This window comes from Pleurodeles waltl, chromosome 7 (genome assembly GCF_031143425.1).
Source record: "Pleurodeles waltl isolate 20211129_DDA chromosome 7, aPleWal1.hap1.20221129, whole genome shotgun sequence".
In the NCBI taxonomy this organism is placed as follows: domain Eukaryota; kingdom Metazoa; phylum Chordata; class Amphibia; order Caudata; family Salamandridae; genus Pleurodeles; species Pleurodeles waltl.
Genome location: NC_090446.1, coordinates 545,566,977 through 545,583,081, shown reverse-complemented (window position 1 = coordinate 545,583,081; position 16,105 = coordinate 545,566,977). Strand labels below are relative to the sequence as shown.

The 16,105-nt window shown below is 44.0% G+C and overlaps 1 protein-coding gene across 1 annotated transcript in view; it reads right to left on the bottom strand.

The window, feature by feature from the left end:
* LOC138246919 (vomeronasal type-2 receptor 26-like) overlaps window positions 1–15,804 on the bottom strand; it is a 410,539-nt gene extending 394,735 nt beyond the window's left edge. The window contains exons 1-2 of the mRNA XM_069201665.1: window positions 15,705–15,804; window positions 14,979–15,070 (exon numbers count right to left, since the gene is read on the bottom strand). Coding sequence (XP_069057766.1) covers window positions 14,979–15,070; window positions 15,705–15,804 — 192 coding nt within the window. The remainder of the gene's footprint in view (window positions 1–14,978; window positions 15,071–15,704) is intronic.
* Between the last annotated feature and the right edge of the window lie 301 nt (window positions 15,805–16,105).

Sequence of the window (16,105 nt, the reverse complement as noted above, 5' to 3'; positions counted from 1 at the left end):
TCATTGTCTAAGTGGAAATATCTGGAGAGTCCATCTGCATTGGAGTGGCTACTCCCTGGTCTATGTTCCACTGTATAGTCCATTCCCTGTAGGGATATGGACCACCTCAACAATTTAGGATTTTCACCTTTCATTTGTTTTAGCCAAAGTAGAGGTTTGTGGTCTGTCTGAACAATGAAGTGAGTGCCAAACAGGTATGGCCTCAACTTCTTCAGTGCCCAGACCACAGCAAAGGCCTCCCTCTCTATGGCAGTCCAACGCTTTTCTCTAGGGGTCAACCTCCTACTAATAAAAGCAACAGGTTGATCCTGGCCCTCAGAATTAAGTTGTGATAGGACTGCCCCTACTCCTAATTCAGATGCATCAGTTTGGACATAGAATTTTTTAGAGTAACAAGGGCTTTTCAGGACAGGTGCAGAGCACATGGCCTGCTTCAGCTCCTCAAAAGCTTTCTGACAGTTTGCTGTCCATAATACCTTTTTAGGCATTTTCTTGGATGTGAGGTCATTAAGAGGGGCTGCAATGGAGCCATAGTTCTTAATGAACCTCCTGTAATACCCAGTGAGGCCTAGGAAGGCTCTCACCTGAGTCTGAGTGGTAGGGGGAACCCAATCAATAATTGTTTGGATTTTCCCCTGTAGTGGTGCAATCTGTTCCCCACCAACAAGGTGTCCCAGATAAACCACCTTACCCTGCCCTATCTGGCACTTTGAAGCCTTGATAGTGAGGCCTGCCTTTTGCAGGGCCTCTAAAACTTTCCAAAGGTGGACCAGGTGATCATCCCAGCTGGAGCTAAAGACAGCTATATCGTCCAAATATGCTGCACTGAAAGCCTCCAGCCCTTGCAGGACTGTGTTCACCAACCTCTGAAAAGTGGCAGGTGCATTTTTCAATCCAAAAGGCATTACTGTAAATTGGTAATGGCCTCCAATGGTTGAAAATGCAGTTTTAGGTTTAGCATCTTCTAAAAATTTGATCTGCCAATACCCTGCAGTCAAATCAAAAGTGCTTAGATACTTGGCAGATGCCAGTGTATCTATGAGCTCATCTGCCCTGGGTATAGGGTGAGCATCAGTTTTGGTTACCTGGTTGAGACCTCTGTAGTCTACACAAAACCACATTTCCTTCTTTCCATCCTTGGAATGAGGTTTTGGTACAAGTACCACAGGAGAAGCCCATGGACTTTCAGAGTGCTCAACCACTCCCAGTTCTAACATTTTCTGCACCTCTTGCTTTATGCAGTCCCTGACATGGTCAGGCTGCCTATAGATTTTACTTTTGACAGGCAAGCAGTCTCCAGTATCTATAGTGTGCTCACACCAAGAAGTGGTACCTGGAACAGTAGAGAAGAGTTCAGAAAACTGACCCAGGAGATTTATGCAATGGTCTTTCTGCTCAGCAGTCAGACAATCAGCCAAAACTACCCCTTCCACAAGAGCATCTTGTTCTGTGGAAGAGAAGAGATCAGGTAGAGGATCACTGTCTTCTTCCTGTCCCTCATCAGTTGCCATGAGCAGGGTGAGATCAGCCCTGTCATAGTAGGGTTTCAGGCGGTTGACATGGAGCACCCTAAGGGGACTCCTGGCAGTGCCTAAGTCAACTAAATAGGTGACTTCACCCTTTTTCTCAACAATTGTGTGGGGTCCACTCCATTTATTTTGGAGTGCTCTTGGGGCCACAGGCTCCAAGACCCACACTTTCTGCCCTGGTTTGTACTGAACCAAAACAGTCTTCGGGTTATGCCATTGCTTCTGGAGCTCTTGGCTGGCCTGAAGGTTTTTACTGGCCTTTTTCATGTACTCAGCCATCCTTGATCTGAGGCCAACTACATAATCCACAATATCTTGTTTTGGAGCTTTTAAAGGTTGTTCCCAACCCTCCTTGACAAGTGTTAGTGGACCCCTGACAGGGTGTCCAAAGAGGAGTTCAAAGGGGCTGAAGCCCACTCCTTTCTGGGGTACCTCCCTGTAGGCAAAAAGGAGGCATGGTAACAGGATATCCCATCTCCTGCGGAGTTTTTCAGGGAGACCCATAATCATGCCTTTGAGAGTTTTGTTAAATCTATCCACCAGTCCATTTGTTTGTGGATGATAGGGTGTAGTGAACTTGTGAGTTACACCACACTCTTTCCACATGGCCTTTAAGTATGCAGACATGAAATTGCTTCCCCTGTCTGATACTACTTCCTTTGGGAAGCCCACCCTAGAAAATATTCCTAGGAGGGCCTTTGCCACTGTAGGAGCTGTAGTGGTCCTTAAAGGAATTGCTTCAGGATATCTGGTGGCATGGTCCACTACCACCAAGATAAACCTATTGCCTGAAGCAGTAGGAGGGTCAAGGGGGCCAACTATGTCAACCCCTACCCTTTCAAAGGGAACCCCAACCACAGGCAGTGGAATAAGGGGTGCCTTTGGTGTGCCACCTGTCTTGCCACTGGCTTGACAGGTTTCACAGGACTTACAAAATTCCTTTGTGTCCTCAGACATTCTAGGCCAATGAAACAAGGGAACAAGTCTGTCCCAAGTTTTCATTTGTCCCAGATGTCCAGCTAGGGGAATGTCGTGGGCTAGAGTTAGGAGGAACTTTCTGTACTCCTGAGGAATCACTAACCTCCTGGCAGTTCCAGGTTTAGGATCCCTTGCTTCAGTGTACAAGAGGTTGTCCTCCCAGTAAACTCTGTGAGAGTCACTGACATCCCCATTAGCCTGTTTGACAGCTTGCTGTCTTAGACCCTCTAGTGTGGGACAGTTTTGCTGTGCCACACTCAGCTCCTCCCTGGCAGGCCCCCCTTCACCCAAAAGCTCAGCAGTGTCTGCTTCTAGCTCCTCTGGTGTAGGTTCTGCACAGGGTGGAAATTCTTCTTCCTCAGAACAAGAATCCACTGTAGAGGGAGGGATAGTAGGAAGTGCTTTACTTCTACTAGCCCTAGCTTTAGGGAGCACTTGGTCCATTGTTCCAGGATCCAAGCTTCCCTGTCCTTTTTGATTTTTGGCCTGAGCCCTGGTTAAAGCAAAAATATGCCCTGGGATGCCCAGCATTGCTGCATGGGCCTCCAACTCCACATCTGACCAAGCTGATGTCTCCAAATCATTTCCTAGTAGACAGTCTACAGGTAAATCTGTGGCTACCACAACTTTCTTTGGACCAGTAACCCCCCCCCAGTTGAGATTTACAACAGCCATGGGGTGGCTAAGTGTGTTGTTGTGAGCATCGGTTACTTGGTACTGGTGACCAAGTAGGTGTTGTTCAGGGTGGACCAGTTTCTCTATCACCATTGTGACACTGGCACCTGTGTCCCTGTAGGCCTGAACCTCAACACCATTTATTAGGGGTAGCTGCTTGTACTTATCCATATTAAGGGGACAAGCAACTAAGGTGGCTAAATCAATAGCCCCCCCAGAGACTAACACAGCCTCTGTGGTCTCCCTAACAAGACCAACCCCAACTAAGTTACCAAAAGTGAGCCCAGCTACTCCCTTGGATTGGCTATTAGTAGTTTTGCTCCCACCACCACTGCTATTAGTAGGTACACTAGGTGTAGCAGTAGGGGTTGTAGTGGTAGGAAGCTTGGTGCTTTTCTTTGGACAACTGGTATCTGTTGTCCAATGGCCTTTTATTTTACATAAATAGCACCATGGTTTCTTTTCCTTGTTTTGATTAGGAGAGGATTTGGGCCCACCACCCCCACCAGAGTGTTTTTGTGGGCCTGATGAAGACTAATTTTTAGATTTGTCCCCACCCTTGTCAGAAGACTTACCATCCTTCTTCTTGCCATCTTTGTCACCCCCGTATGAACTTTTCTGTTCACCCTTGTTCTGACCCATTTGTCTGCCTTCTTTCCCAATTCTTGGGGAGAGGTCAGATCAGAGTCCACCAAGTACTGGTGCAACAAATCAGACACACAATTATTAAGAATATGCTCTCTCAGGATCAAGTTATACAGGCTTTCAAAATCAGTAACTTTACTGCCATGTAACCACCCCTCCAAGGCCTTCACTGAATGGTCAATGAAATCAACCCAATCTTGTGAAGACTCCTTTTTGGTCTCTCTGAACTTTATCCTGTATTGTTCAGTGGTTAAGCCATAACCATCCAGGAGTGCATTCTTAAGAAATGTAAAATTATTGGCATCACTTTCTTTCACAGTAAGGAGCCTATCCCTACCTTTTCCACTAAATGATAGCCATAGGATAGCAGCCCACTGCCTTTGAGGGACATCCTGTACAACACAGGCCCTCTCAAGTGCAGCAAACCACTTGTTAATGTCATCCCCCTCCTTATAAGGGGGAACTATCTTATGCAGATTCCTGGAATCATGCTCTTTTGCAGGATGACTATGGGGAATACTGCTGCTGCCACCATGGGTTTCAAAACCCAACTTCTGTCTTTCCTTCTCTAGTTCTAGAGACTGTCTATCCAAATCCAGCTGTTGCTTTTTAAGCTTCAGTCTGGTTTGTTCCACCCTCAACATATTGAGTCCCTTTCTAACATTCTGTCATCAGGGTTGGTGGGAGGGACATTCCTAGACACAGAAGTATGATGAGAATGAACAGAAGGAGACCTGTCCCTTACAGAGGGCACCCTAACAGCTTGGCTGACAGTGTAATGTGAGAGCACACCATCTGTATGATGTGACTCCACCTCAGTACCAACTATGCTAGACTGTCTAGTAATGGGCAGGCTATGAAGTTTCTTTCCTGAATTTTTTCCTGGGGGAGTCCCTGGATCAGATTGGGAACCATTAGCTACTTTTTCAACAGATGGGGCACTTTTAGCCTTATCTTGTTCTCTAAGCATGTTAAGTAACAATTCCAAGGAAGGATTCTTCCCTACACTCAAACCTCTCTCTATGCAGAGACTCCTTGCTCCTTTCCAGCTAAGGTGATCATATGCTAGTTTGGACAGATCAACATTTTGGCCTGTGCCAGACATTTTTAGAGAGAGTTAAAGTGATAGAAAAAGAGAAAAAAGTTTTTCAGAACTTTTAGAAGGCCAGAAAAAAAAAGCTTTGTAAACTTTTAAGAACTTTTTGAAAGTTTAGAAGTACTTTTCAGCACTTTAGAAAAGAGTGAAAAGAGGAAATGCAAAACTTTTTAGTTATGTGTACACACACAGAACTTGTTTTGTATATTTTTCTCTTATGAAAAGTACAATGACAAGAGTGGTAAGTAGTCTCAAAGCACTTATCCCACCGCTGCACAACCAATGAAGGAGGCTGGACTGGCTTGTAGTGAGTACCAAGGGGTACTTGCACCTTGCACCAGGCCCAGTTATCCCTTATTAGTGTATAGGGTGTCTAGCAGCATAGGCTGATAGAAAATGGTAGCTTAGCAGAGCAGCTTAGGCTGAACTAGGAGACGAGTGAAGCTCCTACAGTACCACTAATGTCACTTGCACAATATTATAAGAAAACACAATACACAGTTATACTAAAAATAAAGGTACTTTATTTTTATGACAATATGCCAAAGTATCTCAGAGTGTACCCTCAGTGAGAGGATAGGAAATATACACAAGATATATGTACACAATACCAAAAATATGCAGAATAGTCTTAGAAAACAGTGCAAACAATGTATAGTTACAATAGGATGCAATGGGGACACATAGGGATAGGGGCAACACAAACTATATACTCCAAAAGTGGAATGCGAACCACGAATGGACCCCAAACCTATGTGACCTTGTAGAGGGTCGCTGGGACTATTAGAAAACAGTGAGGGTTAGAAAAATAGCCCAACCCAAGACCCTGAAAAGTGAGTGCAAAGTGCACTAAAGTTCCCCAAAGGACAAGGAAGTCGTGATAGGAGAATACTGCAGGAAAGACACAAACCAGCAATGCAACAATGATGGATTTCCAGTCGAGGGTACCTGTGGAACAAGGGGACCAAGTCCAAAAGTCACAAGCAAGTCGGAGATGGGCAGATGCCCAGGAAATGCCAGCTGTGGGTGCAAAGAATCTTCTACTGGACAGGAGAAGCTAAGGTTTCTGCAGGAACGACAAGGGCTAGAGACTTCCCCTTTGGAGGACGTATCCCTCACGCCGTGGAGAGTCGTGCAGAAGTGTTTCCCGCCGAAAGACTGCCAACAAGCCTTGCTAGCTGCAAATCGTGCGGTTAGTGTTTTTGGATGCTGCTGTGGCCCAGGAGGGAACAGGATGTCGCAAATTGCGCCAGGAGACAGAGGGGACATCGAGCAAGACAAAGAGCCCTCTCAGCAGCAGGTAGCACCCAGAGAAGTGCCAGAAACAGGCACTACAAGGATACGTGAAACGGTGCTCACCCGAAGTTACACAAAGGAGTCCCACGTCGCCAGAGACCAACTTAGAAAGTCGTGCAATGCAGGTTAGAGTGCCGTGGACCCAGGCTGGACTGTGCACAAAGGATTTCCGCCGGAAGTGCACGGAGGCCGGAGTAGCTGCAAAAGTCGCGGTTCCCAGCAATGCAGTCTGGCGTGGGGAGGCAAGGACTTACCTCCACCAAACTTGAACTGAAGAGTCACTGGACTGTGGGGGTCACTTGGACACAGTTGCTGGATTTGAGGGATCTCGCTCGTCGTGCTGAGAGGAGACCCAAGGGACCGGTAATGCAGCTTTTTGGTGCCTGCGGTTGCAGGGGAACGATTCCGTTAACCCACGGGAGATTTCTTCGGAGCTTCTAGTGCAGAGAGGAGGCAGACTACCCCCACAGCATGCACCACCAGGAAAACAGTTGAGAAGCCTGCAGGATCAGCGTTACAGAGTTGCAGTAGTCGTCTTAGCTACTTTGTTGCAGTTTTGCAGGCTTCCAGCGCGGTCAGCAGTCGATTCCTTGGCAGAAGGTGAAGAGAGAGATGCAGAGGAACTCGGATGAGCTCTTGCATTCGTTATCTAAAGTTTCCCCAGAGACAGAGACCCTAAATAGCCAGAAAAGAGGGTTTGGCTACCTAGGAGAGAGGATAGGCTAGCAACACCTGAAGGAGCCTATCAGAAGGAGTCTCTGACGTCACCTGGTGGCACTGGCCACTCAGAGCAGTCCAGTGTGCCAGCAGCACCTCTGTTTCCAAGATGGCAGAGGTCTGGAGCACACTGGAGGAGCTCTGGACACCTCCCAGGGGAGGTGCAGGTCAGGGGAGTGGTCACTCCCCTTTCCTTTGTCCAGTTTCTCGCCAGAGCAGGGCTAAGGGGTCCCTGAACCGGTGTAGACTGGCTTATGCAGAAATGGGCACCAAATGTGCCCATGAAAGCATTTCCAGAGGCTGGGGGAGGCTACTCCTCCCCTGCCTTCACACCATTTTCCAATGGGAGAGGGTGTAACACCCTTTCTCAGAGGAAGTCCTTTGTTCTGCCATCCTGGGACAAGCCTGGCTTGACCCCAGGAGGGCAGAAACCTGTCTGAGGGGTTGGCAGCAGCAGCAGCTGCAGTGAAACCCCAGGAAAGGCAGTTTGGCAGTACCAGGGTCTGTGCTACAGACCACTGGGATCATGGGATTGTGCCAACTATGCCAGGATGGCATAGAGGGGGCAATTCCATGATCATAGACATGTTACATGGCCATATTCGGAGTTACCATTGTGAAGCTACATATAGGTAGTGACCTATATGTAGTGCACGCGTGTAATGGTGTCCCCGCACTCACAAAGTCCAGGGAATTGGCCCTGAACAATGTGGGGGCACCTTGGCTAGTGCCAGGGTGCCCTCACACTAAGTAACTTTGCACCTAACCTTTACCAGGTAAAGGTTAGACATATAGGTGACTTATAAGTTACTTAAGTGCAGTGTAAAATGGCTGTGAAATAACGTGGACGTTATTTCACTCAGGCTGCAGTGGCAGGCCTGTGTAAGAATTGTCAGAGCTCCCTATGGGTGGCAAAAGAAATGCTGCAGCCCATAGGGATCTCCTGGAACCCCAATACCCTGGGTACCTTAGTACCATATACTAGGGAATTATAAGGGTGTTCCAGTAAGCCAATGTAAATTGGTAAAATTGGTCACTAGCCTGTTAGTGACAATTTGAAAGAAATGAGAGAGCATAACCACTGAGGTTCTGGATAGCAGAGCCTCAGTGAGACAGTTAGTCACTACACAGGTAACACATTCAGGCACACTTATGAGCACTGGGGCCCTGGGTGACAGGGTCCCAGTGACACATACAACTAAAACAACATATATACAGTGAAAAATGGGGGTAACATGCCAGGCAAGATGGTACTTTTCTACAAAAACACAGATAAGCTACTACCCTCTGTTAGTACTGAAGATGGAGTTTCGGGTATCCTGGTAGATAGGGTAGGCACAGAGCAATATTCCCTAAGGTATGCCAGAGATTCAAGGGGGAGTGGGTGAAGGGTGAGAGGTTAGTGAAGGGGATGTTCAGCCCCTAGGTGAAAATTATGGAACTTTAGCCAATTACTCTATCACAAGCATGTTAAAGGCATTATCCTTGGAACTGAGGGACGGTTTTGAGATCTCTAAATCTAATCAGGTGGATATTAGAAATCTTTGTGAAGATTTAGGTAAAAAAATAGATGAGCTTGCATGTCGGACGGCTGTTCTGGAGGAGGAGGTTGGTGAGTTAAGAACAGTGGTTGAAGAAAATAAAGAGCAAATAAAAAATTTGAAAAAAGGCCAAGTGGGGGTAATGGCCAAGATGGAGTCCCTGGAAACTAATCAGAGGAGGAATAATTTGAGGTTTCTCAGAGTCCACGAAGGATTGAAGGAGGTGAATTAAAAGGCTTTGTGGTACGATTACTAAAGCATGAAGTGAATGTTGAGGAACGGGAGGAGGACATTGCAAAAGATATTCAAAGGGTAGACCGGGTCCCGGCGAAAATGTCTTCTAATAGAGATAGACCAAGGAAAATCCTAGTTTATTTTCAAACATGCGATGAAAGAACGTATTTTGGCATTGGCACTAAAAACAAATTCACTGTCAGTGGATGGGACCCAGTTTGAAATGAGGTTAGACTTAGCATCTGTTACTCTGAACAAACAATGGGAGCTGGGGAAAGGAATTGATATTTTAAAAGAACTTTGAGCAATGGCTCAGTTAAGGCTCCTGGCATCTTTAAGAGTAATGGTGAACAATAAAATGTAGAACTTTACTGATTGGAAGGAGGTAGATGACTTGATTAGGAAAATAGAGAAAGGGAATGGGAATGGTTTGGTTTAAGCCTTTTTGTTATAGGTAAAGTGGTTTGGTAACTGGGAAGATGCCCCGACCGCGGCGTGGTGGCCCTCCTCTGGCAACACTCGCCAGATTAAATAAGATTGGGTGGGTTCCCTTGGGAGGAGTAGGGATGGGTTGCATGAAGGGGGGTGGTCAAGGGGAGCACTGGGTGGGGAGCATAATACGGAAACAAATGAGAAAAAAGATCCTCGATAATGTGAAAAGAGAGGGAGTGGAAGGGGTTGCAAGGAGGAGACTTGGGCCCCATTTGGAAGGATGGTGTTGATAGATTTGAAACTCCTGTCTTGGAATATCAACGGCCTTCGGGAAAAGAGTAGACAGAAAAGGCTGGTGCAATATTTGAAGGATACCCAGTTTGATGTGTAAGGAAGAATGCCTTGAAGTTTTTAAGCCATGTAAATGGGTACAGCAGATAGCCAGATCAAAGTGTATGAGTGGTAGTAAGGGGGTAGTTATTTTAATCAAGAATCATATTAATATCACCTTTGTTGAGGGCCCCATAGATAAATCCAGGAGAAGGGTGCTGGGGAAACTGTTTGCTTATGACTATGCTTTTACTCTGGTAGGATATTATGGTCCTAATAGGGATGATATAGGTCCATTGAGAGAATTATTACATCTTCTATTGCAATACTTGGACCCTATAATATGGGTGGGAGACTTCAATGTCGTATTGAATTATGAGCTAGATAAATTCTCGAGTAGCAAGTCAAGAGTGAATGAGAAAATGCAGGCTCAGGTACGAGTAATGATGGCCCAATGGGGATTATATGATGTTTGGAGAGAAAAGAAGGGGTCTGAGTGAAGCTATTCCTATAACAATAAAAAATATAGGCATCCGTCTAGGATTGACTATTTTTTTATAGATAGTAACCAAAAAGACTATGTCGAGGAAGTAACACATATTGGGGCCCGTTTTTCAAATCATTCTGTGGTTAGTTTGAAATTTAGGTGGCCGACAAATAAGAGAGAAAGAAGGTGGACTTTAGATAGAACACTGCTATTGGAAGAAGAGGTTGTTGTGGAGTTGTGGTCAGAAGCAGAAGAATTTTTTTAAGTGAATAAGGGTTCAGCCTCTTTAGTAATAGTTTGGGATACCTTCAAACTTTTTTGACGGGGGGCTCTGATTAGGATAGCTTCAGACAGGAGGAAAATATACTATGAAGAAATAAGCAGGTTAGAAAATCAAATACGACAGATCAAGCAGAGAACGTTATGTATGGACATTAAAGAAGAAGTCGACTGGTTATATAAACAAGGACAGGAGGCCTGACTGGAATTGGCAGCAGTTTTAGATAATAGGATTAGACTGAGATGTGAGGCTAATAAGGTAGCCCAGTTTGAGTATGGTGAAAATAGTGGCAAAATGTTGGCCTGGAAAATAAAAACAGATACAGTAAGAAATAGGGTGACAGAAATCCGAGATGGAAGTTCAGGAGAGATCAGGAAAGGTACAAAAGAGGTGGAAGAAAGTTTCTTTATTTTTTTTAAGGAACTATATACGGAGGAGTTAGAAATTTCATCAGAGTCAGTGAAGAGATGGTTTGGGGGATTAGAATTGGCCGCTTTAAATGAGGAGGAAAAAATTGTGGTTAATGGGCCGATTAAGCAGATAGAAATAAAACATGCCATTTATTCAGGTAAATTGGGGAAAGCGCCAGGACCAAATAGATTACCCATTGAAATTTATAGAGCTCTGGGAAGTAGAGGTATGGAATTTTTAAAAGAGTTATGTAATAACATTATAGGGGGGATGAGAGTCTCCTCCCTTCTTGGAAAGAAGCTATTATTACGTTAATTTTAAAACCAGGTAAAGACCCCAGGAATTGTGAATCATATCACCCAATATGTCTTTTATATTGAAATTATAACATTTTTGCTAAATTAGTGGCAGATAGATTAGGGGCTGTTCTGGGGAAGCTCATACATATGGATCAGAAAGGGTTTCTAAAAGGCAGATATATGCATGAATTGACACATGGTTTCGTAGGGTTGATTGATTTAGCTACTTCTTTGTGAGCCCCCTTAGCAGTGGTAATGGTGGATGCAACAAAGGCATTTGATAGAGTTAATTGGCGTTATTTGACAATTTGTGAACTTTATAATCTTGGAAAGAATTTGATTAGAGCACTACACAAAATGTATCATGATCCTAGTACAAGTATTTTGGTTAATGGCTCTCTTACCCCCTCTCTGAAGATAGAAAGATGAATGAGACAGGGGTGTCCTTTATCTCCATTACTGTTTGAGCTCTATATTGAGCCATTGGCTAGTAGAATTAGAAGCGATATGAGAATTCCCCCATTTGTGTGTGGGAATTTAGTTAGGAAAGTTGCTCTATATGCAGTCGATCCAATGATTTATACTTCTAATTTAAATCAGGCTAAACCAGTATTGGAAGAACAGATGGTAGAATTTGGGGGAATCTTTGGCTATGCAGTTAACAATCAGAAGACTGAGATCATGGCGTGGAATATGGAAGTAAATAGTTTTACAAGCATAAAGGAAGAGGTCAAATATTTAGGGATCACTATAACGCATGATATATATAAAATACAGAAGCAAATCTTGGCAGGGTTATGAGAGAGGTAGATCAGTTAATGAAGAAATGGTTAAACCTCCCATTAACCATTATAGGTCAGGCTAATGTAATCAAGATGGTGATTGTACCCAAACTTACTTATATTTTTAATTCATTACCATTAATGTACAACAAGGACTCCTTAAGGAAACTTCAAGGGAAAATTAGTAGTTTCATTTGGGCATCTAAAGGTGTGCGTATATCGTGGAAAAAATTAAGAGGGAAGAAAGAAAAAGGCGGTTTAGCGGTGCCGGATTTGCAATATTAAGCATTGGCCTTCCGGTTGAAAAATGTAAAGCAGATTTTTAACCAACCGGATCGTTCGGAGCTGGAGCAGACTCTGATAGCTATGATGGAGGGAAATGTGTTGCAGAAAAGTTTTTTGCATACGTTTGGAGACCCCAAGTTCTTCAAGAAAATTTGATTCAAGGTATTGCAGGACCTAGCAAAACTTTGGTATGTGGTCAGGAGGGCCACAAGCTTGCCATATTATAGCGAGTATGCTCCGGTTTGGGATTCTCCTGGTTCACCGGAATGGACTAAAGATGCCTTGGCAACTCCATTGAAAGAGGTAGGTTTATTGCAGTGGGGACAATTTTGTTACAATGGAGAAGTCAGGGCATTCGAAAATCTTAATGCGGAGGTGGGGAGAAGGTTGTCCAAATTTAAATATCTCCAGAAAAATAGCTGGGCAAGGAATGTAACTGAGGAATTGGGGGCACTAATAATGTGTAGGATCAGCTGCATTTAGATACCTCATTGAAGAAAGAAGTGGCTAGATGGTATTGGCTGATCATGGACACTGTCGACGGCAAATTTACCCCCCCGGAAGAATTATGGAAAGAGTGCTTGCCGGAGCCTCATTACAAGGATCTTTGGCAAGTATCTACTACACTTTTATTTATTACTGTTAAACCTGCTACGCTAAGAAGAAATCATCTGTTCTCAAGCCACAGATTTTTTTGGACACCTGCGAAGCTCTCAAGGCTGAAACAGGATAACAAGGTGAGGTGCAGGAACTGCGGATCTGCATCAGCAGACGATCTACATATGTTTGTAGAGTGCCCCCAGCTTAGTAAGTTCTGGCAAGAGGTGGGTGAAGTAATCAAGGAAAAACTTCCCACAAGTCCTAAGGTAAGCTCTCTGCTAGTAATTTTTGGAGGTTGGTATGATCCCCAGAAGATGAACAGAGATGCATTTAAACTGCTATTTTACATGATGCCTGTAGCAAGAAGGGAGACATGCAGAAAATGGATTAGTATCGCCCCTCCCACCTTTGCTGATTGGAAAGACTCTTTAATATACAATTTTAAGTTAGATTCAGGCAGGGATTGTAAGAAAGGAGGTTTTGGAACCCATTTGGAAAACAATGGTTGGGTATTGGTGAAGGTATAGATACATAGGGTTCAGTACGATCCTTTGATTATACATACTTTCAAGGTTGCCACTTTTCCTCATTTGTGGTAGGCGGAACGAATTCTTAGACGGGGCGAAATGTTTGGAGATGGGCTGTGAACAGCTGGTAAGATCTCTATCTTTCCCTCCCCCCCCTCTCTTTGAAGTAAAGTTACGGAATGTAAATGAGGATAAAAAAATAATAATAATAATTACTGTCTGAGATGTAATCTGTACTTGCCTTTTCAATATAGAGCTCAAGAAATCCGCTATTGCCCAGAAATAGCTCCCCAATCTAAAACAGAGGACAAACGTGTGCATTAAGTCAGCTTCCTCATCCCCACACTTATGGCATTTTGAGCCTGGTCTCTTACCCCATTTAAATAATTTATTGGGTGTGTGATATAAATCAAGGACTCTCTAAAAAATGCTGAATTTTGAGGCCAGCATTAAAGAGTACTTCCTCGCAAATTGATAGGGATTTCCTTAGCAATAACCCCTTAATCCCCGCCCTAGTCTCCCACCTTGAGTTATGCAGCTCCATGTCATCAGCAAGACCCGCGATCAGCATATCGCAGATCTGTCCTATTTGAGATCCCTGATCGATCATTTCAATTATAGAGCATTCCACAACCGAAATTTGATTAGCATCCAATTTAGTGAGATAGTCACGGATCTGAAGGTGTTTGTAAAATTGTTCCTTCCCCAACCCAAACTTGCACTGCTGCTCCTGAAAAGAACACCATTGCCCATTCTCTAAGAAATCTCCTAGCCTCGTGATCCCACAATCCTAGTATCTTCTGCACATACCATCTTGAAAAATACCATGGAGAATGGTAGAGTGGTTCATATTAGTAATATTGCAGTGCTTCCTAATCTAAAGCCAAACCTTGAAAGCCCAATCCATCGTTTTAAACCGAGTTCTCTTATATTAATTCCACTCAAAATACTTCAAAAAACAACCCTTAACTTTATCCCCTAATGTCAGTTGGTAAATAGAGGGCGAAGAAGAAGGATTAGTCATTAAATAGCTACCAGTAGTCAAAACTGGTAGGTGTTGTAGAATACAAGACCAGAAATAGATTAAAAACCAGGAAGCTGCCTAGCCGCCACGCGCCCTAGGGAGAATCATATACTTTGTCACCCTCCTTGGTTTCTGAAAGTCCAAATAAAGCCAAAACAGAAACTATCCAACTTCGCAAACTAGCCACAATGGATTTCCAATGATATGGTCCTAAATAAATAGAGTACTTTTGGGAGCACCAACATCTTTAGAACATTACACCTACCCATAATTGTTAGATAAAGATAACTAATTCTACACAAATCCTGTTTAATCTTATTAAATAAAGGTTTGACATTTTTCCCAACTATCCTCTCAACACTAGAAGAGAGATAAGTCACTTCATCTAACCAGCGTCTATCCTCAGATATAGAGACTGCTGAGCTCATAATTTGAGTTTTATCCTCGTTTAGGTGATACCCAGAAATAGCGTAAAAAATGCTGGCTTCCTCCTCTATAGCGGCTACGGCACTCAACGATTTTTTGTAGCAATCGCTAAGCATAAGCAAATACCTTGTAATAGATCTGATTCACCGTGACTGCTTGAATCCTGTAATTACTTTCTAAACGAGCAATGAATGGATCAATATAGAGGGCAAACAGAAGTGGTGAGCAAGGCACCCCTGCCTCGTTCCCCTAGTAATATGAATCGCATCTGACCCCTTACCACTAATCTGTATTCTGGCCTTGGGTGACTGATAGAGGGCACTAATTGACCTAATGATCCCCAATTCAATCCCCAATTCAAGCCCCTTCCACCCAATTCAGTACCTCCCAGATATAGTCCCAGGGGACGCAGTTGAAGGCCTTCTCGGCATTCAATAGTACTAGTCCCAGAGGTGATTTAGTTACTTCAGCTATGTCTAAGAGAGTAATCACTCTACAAACATGATCAGAAGTGTCCCGTCCCAGAATAAAACCATGCTGATGAGGTGAGACCAACTTAGCCATAACCAACCCAATCTACCAGACAAGATTTTTGCATACATTTTTGCATCTGCATTAATCAGTGAAATAGGGCAATATGACCCGGGGTTAAAAGGGGGTTTACCCTTTTTCTTAAAGACCACATTATTTGCATCCTCCCAAGATGGCGGTATTGTTCCCTCTATCTGTACTGTAGAGAAAATAAGCAACATTGCATCCAACAGTTCGGGGAGAAACACCTTGAAAACAAAGAAATTTTATCTGACCCTGCAGCCTTCCCCATCGCCATAAAGCTGACTGCAGCAATTGTTTCCTCATGATCACTCAGCAGTTCAAGTTGGGCCTTCTCTTCATCATTTAGCTTTTCCCCATAGGTGGACTGTAGATACATTAAATAACTAGCCGGCGGAGGAAAGAGAGCTTCCGTATACAAATCTGCATAGTAATTTTTAAATGCCTTGAGAATCTCAGGAGGACTCTCCACCGTCTGACCCTGACCATCCTTGATGGCCCCTATCCCGCTCTTCCTCTGTCTAATACAGTGCACCAATAGTCCACCGTATCACTCACCATATTCATAGCAGGCTGCCTTATGACGTAGAAACTTACTCGCCACCACTTCACTATACCACCTATTGATTTTAGCTTTTGCTGCTGCTATCTTCACCATAACGTCTGCACCATCCCAGCCCTGTATGATCAATCAGGCCAATTCAGGCTTTTACGTAGGTAAGGCCACAGACAACACTTTTACATGGGAGTATGCTAGGCGTTGCTTACATAACCCAAAGCTCAAAGTCTCTCCTCTTACCCCAGCTTTTAAAGAATCCCATAACATTTTGAGAGTTGCCATGCCCAGGTTAAACTTGAGGCAATTCTTAAGCCAACATCGCATGGGCATAACATAGTCCTTTTCTAATAGGAGTTTCCTATCAAAAGTCTAAGCTCTGAGAGGCCTATCAAATCCAGCT